Source organism: Meleagris gallopavo, chromosome 3 (genome assembly GCF_000146605.3).
Source record: "Meleagris gallopavo isolate NT-WF06-2002-E0010 breed Aviagen turkey brand Nicholas breeding stock chromosome 3, Turkey_5.1, whole genome shotgun sequence".
Taxonomy (NCBI): domain Eukaryota; kingdom Metazoa; phylum Chordata; class Aves; order Galliformes; family Phasianidae; genus Meleagris; species Meleagris gallopavo.
The window spans coordinates 1,819,373-1,821,192 of NC_015013.2; the positions used below are offsets into that span (position 1 = coordinate 1,819,373).

Here is a 1,820-nt window from a genome sequence, read left to right on the forward strand (position 1 = left end):
AAAAAAAAAAAAAGAACATCCCCATAGTATCTCAGACCAAGAAACAATGCAGGCAGTGCTGTACATTTTCTGTTAAAATGTAAGTAATTACTTAAGTACAGGAAATTCTGGAGCAATAACCGTGTTTTATTTTTTTAATATATACCAGACAATAACAGATAAGAACATACTGAGAAAGTAGCAGTGCTACTAATTATTACATTTCTCCCATCCGCCCCCCTCGAAAACAAATAAATTAAATGATCCTGCAAAGGGATGTATATGCCTTATACCTATGCAGTATACGTTACATTCTCAGGCAGTTCCCTAATTGAACAGTAGAATCAGCCTACATTCACACGTACACAATCCCTACACATCCATCTGTAACATTTCAGTACATTTCTTTCCTCTATAAACAGTGAAGGAAGTAAAGAGTGTTGTCTGTTTTTGATGAATCTACAAAAATGTAATACTTCAGTATGTATCTCAAAAATACTTGGCAAATGATGAACGTTTTACCTGTTTTGAAGAAAAACAAACAAACAAACAAACAAACAAATAAACTAAAAACACTGACATCTACCTGCAAATATCTTGCTGGAAACTACACATCAATGCAGTGTTAAAGGGTTTATCTAATACACATTGAAATCAAAGAATCCACTGATATTTTTCATACCGATAGCAGAATTGGGTCCTGTTCAGATGTTTTGCATCCTGCCAGTCTAAAGTTCAGCATTTCAGCAAACATTAGAACATTTTTCTTCTACTTCTGCCTCCCTAGGAGGGCAGTTTCTCTCTCCTCTAAAATATCTCTCCTCATATTATTATGGAAAGCAAAACGGCATTCACGAAAAAAGTGGCCCAGGCTCAGCTCCTTCTCATCTACTTAACATCATTCTTTCCTCTTCAAATGAGATAAATCCTCTCTCACTGGCCCTTAATAAAACACTAGTTATGGAAACTGCTCACGTCTCCTCTTTTCCCTCACAAAACTGTGGAAATGAATTACTTCCAAATGCAAATTACATACCTTCTGAAGAAGGTGGGAAAACAAATAAACAAACAAAACAAAACAAACAACAACAAAAGCAAACAAGCAAAAACAGCCCCAAACTTTGAACAGATTACATTCAATTCTTTTTCCCCTCTGACTTCATTGCAGAATGAAGACTGTATCACAGAGCAGCTCTTTCAACATTCCACACAAGCTACCATTAAAATCATTAAAAGGAAGGTCTAATGTGACCACTGAGAACAGTATCAAACCATGGTGTTGCACATACACAGGCAAATACACAGAAAATCAAACACAAGATTCACAATCAGAGATAAAATAAACAACCTCCCAGAACTGTGAGAATTCCCCCCTGCCTTATTGAGGAGATGAAATTTTGAATGCTTCTTAGAGAAGAGTACTTACGAGCAGGCAGAGAAGTCCTGGCTCTGCAACTGAAGCTGCTGAAAATCCAGAGGAAGACAGCTGCCCTGCAGCCAGCGCGGGCAACCACAACCATCTTTCACTTCCTGGCTCCCTGTGCTCCAAATGCCAGACGTAGAATACCTGCTTTTCTCCACTTTAGATCCTCTCTTTGCTTCTCTTTCTCAGAGGAGGTGGCGAGTAAGTAAAAGAGGCAGGGCTTTACCTTGGGGTAGAAGCCAAATCCCGTCTCTGTTTGCTTTCAGTGTTTGCAGCAGAGGGAGAAGGTCGCAGTACTTGTCTTCCTCTTGTTTCTCTGTGTTTGTGTGTGTATGTGTGCCTTCTCTGATGAAGGGGGTGGGGGGTGGAGAGGGAAGCCACGAATATCGTAGAAGAGAAAATGCAATTTCTGAATAGC

The 1,820-nt window shown here is 39.2% G+C and overlaps 1 protein-coding gene across 1 annotated transcript in view; it reads right to left on the reverse strand.

The window, feature by feature from the left end:
• Positions 1–1,814, reverse strand: part of CNTNAP2 (contactin associated protein 2) — a 793,259-nt gene extending 791,445 nt beyond the window's left edge. Inside the window, exon 1 of the mRNA XM_010708239.2 lies at positions 1,406–1,814. Within this exon, the coding sequence (XP_010706541.1) occupies positions 1,406–1,499 (94 nt within the window). The 5' untranslated portion in view covers positions 1,500–1,814. The remainder of the gene's footprint in view (positions 1–1,405) is intronic.
• Positions 1,815–1,820: the final 6 nt, after the last annotated feature.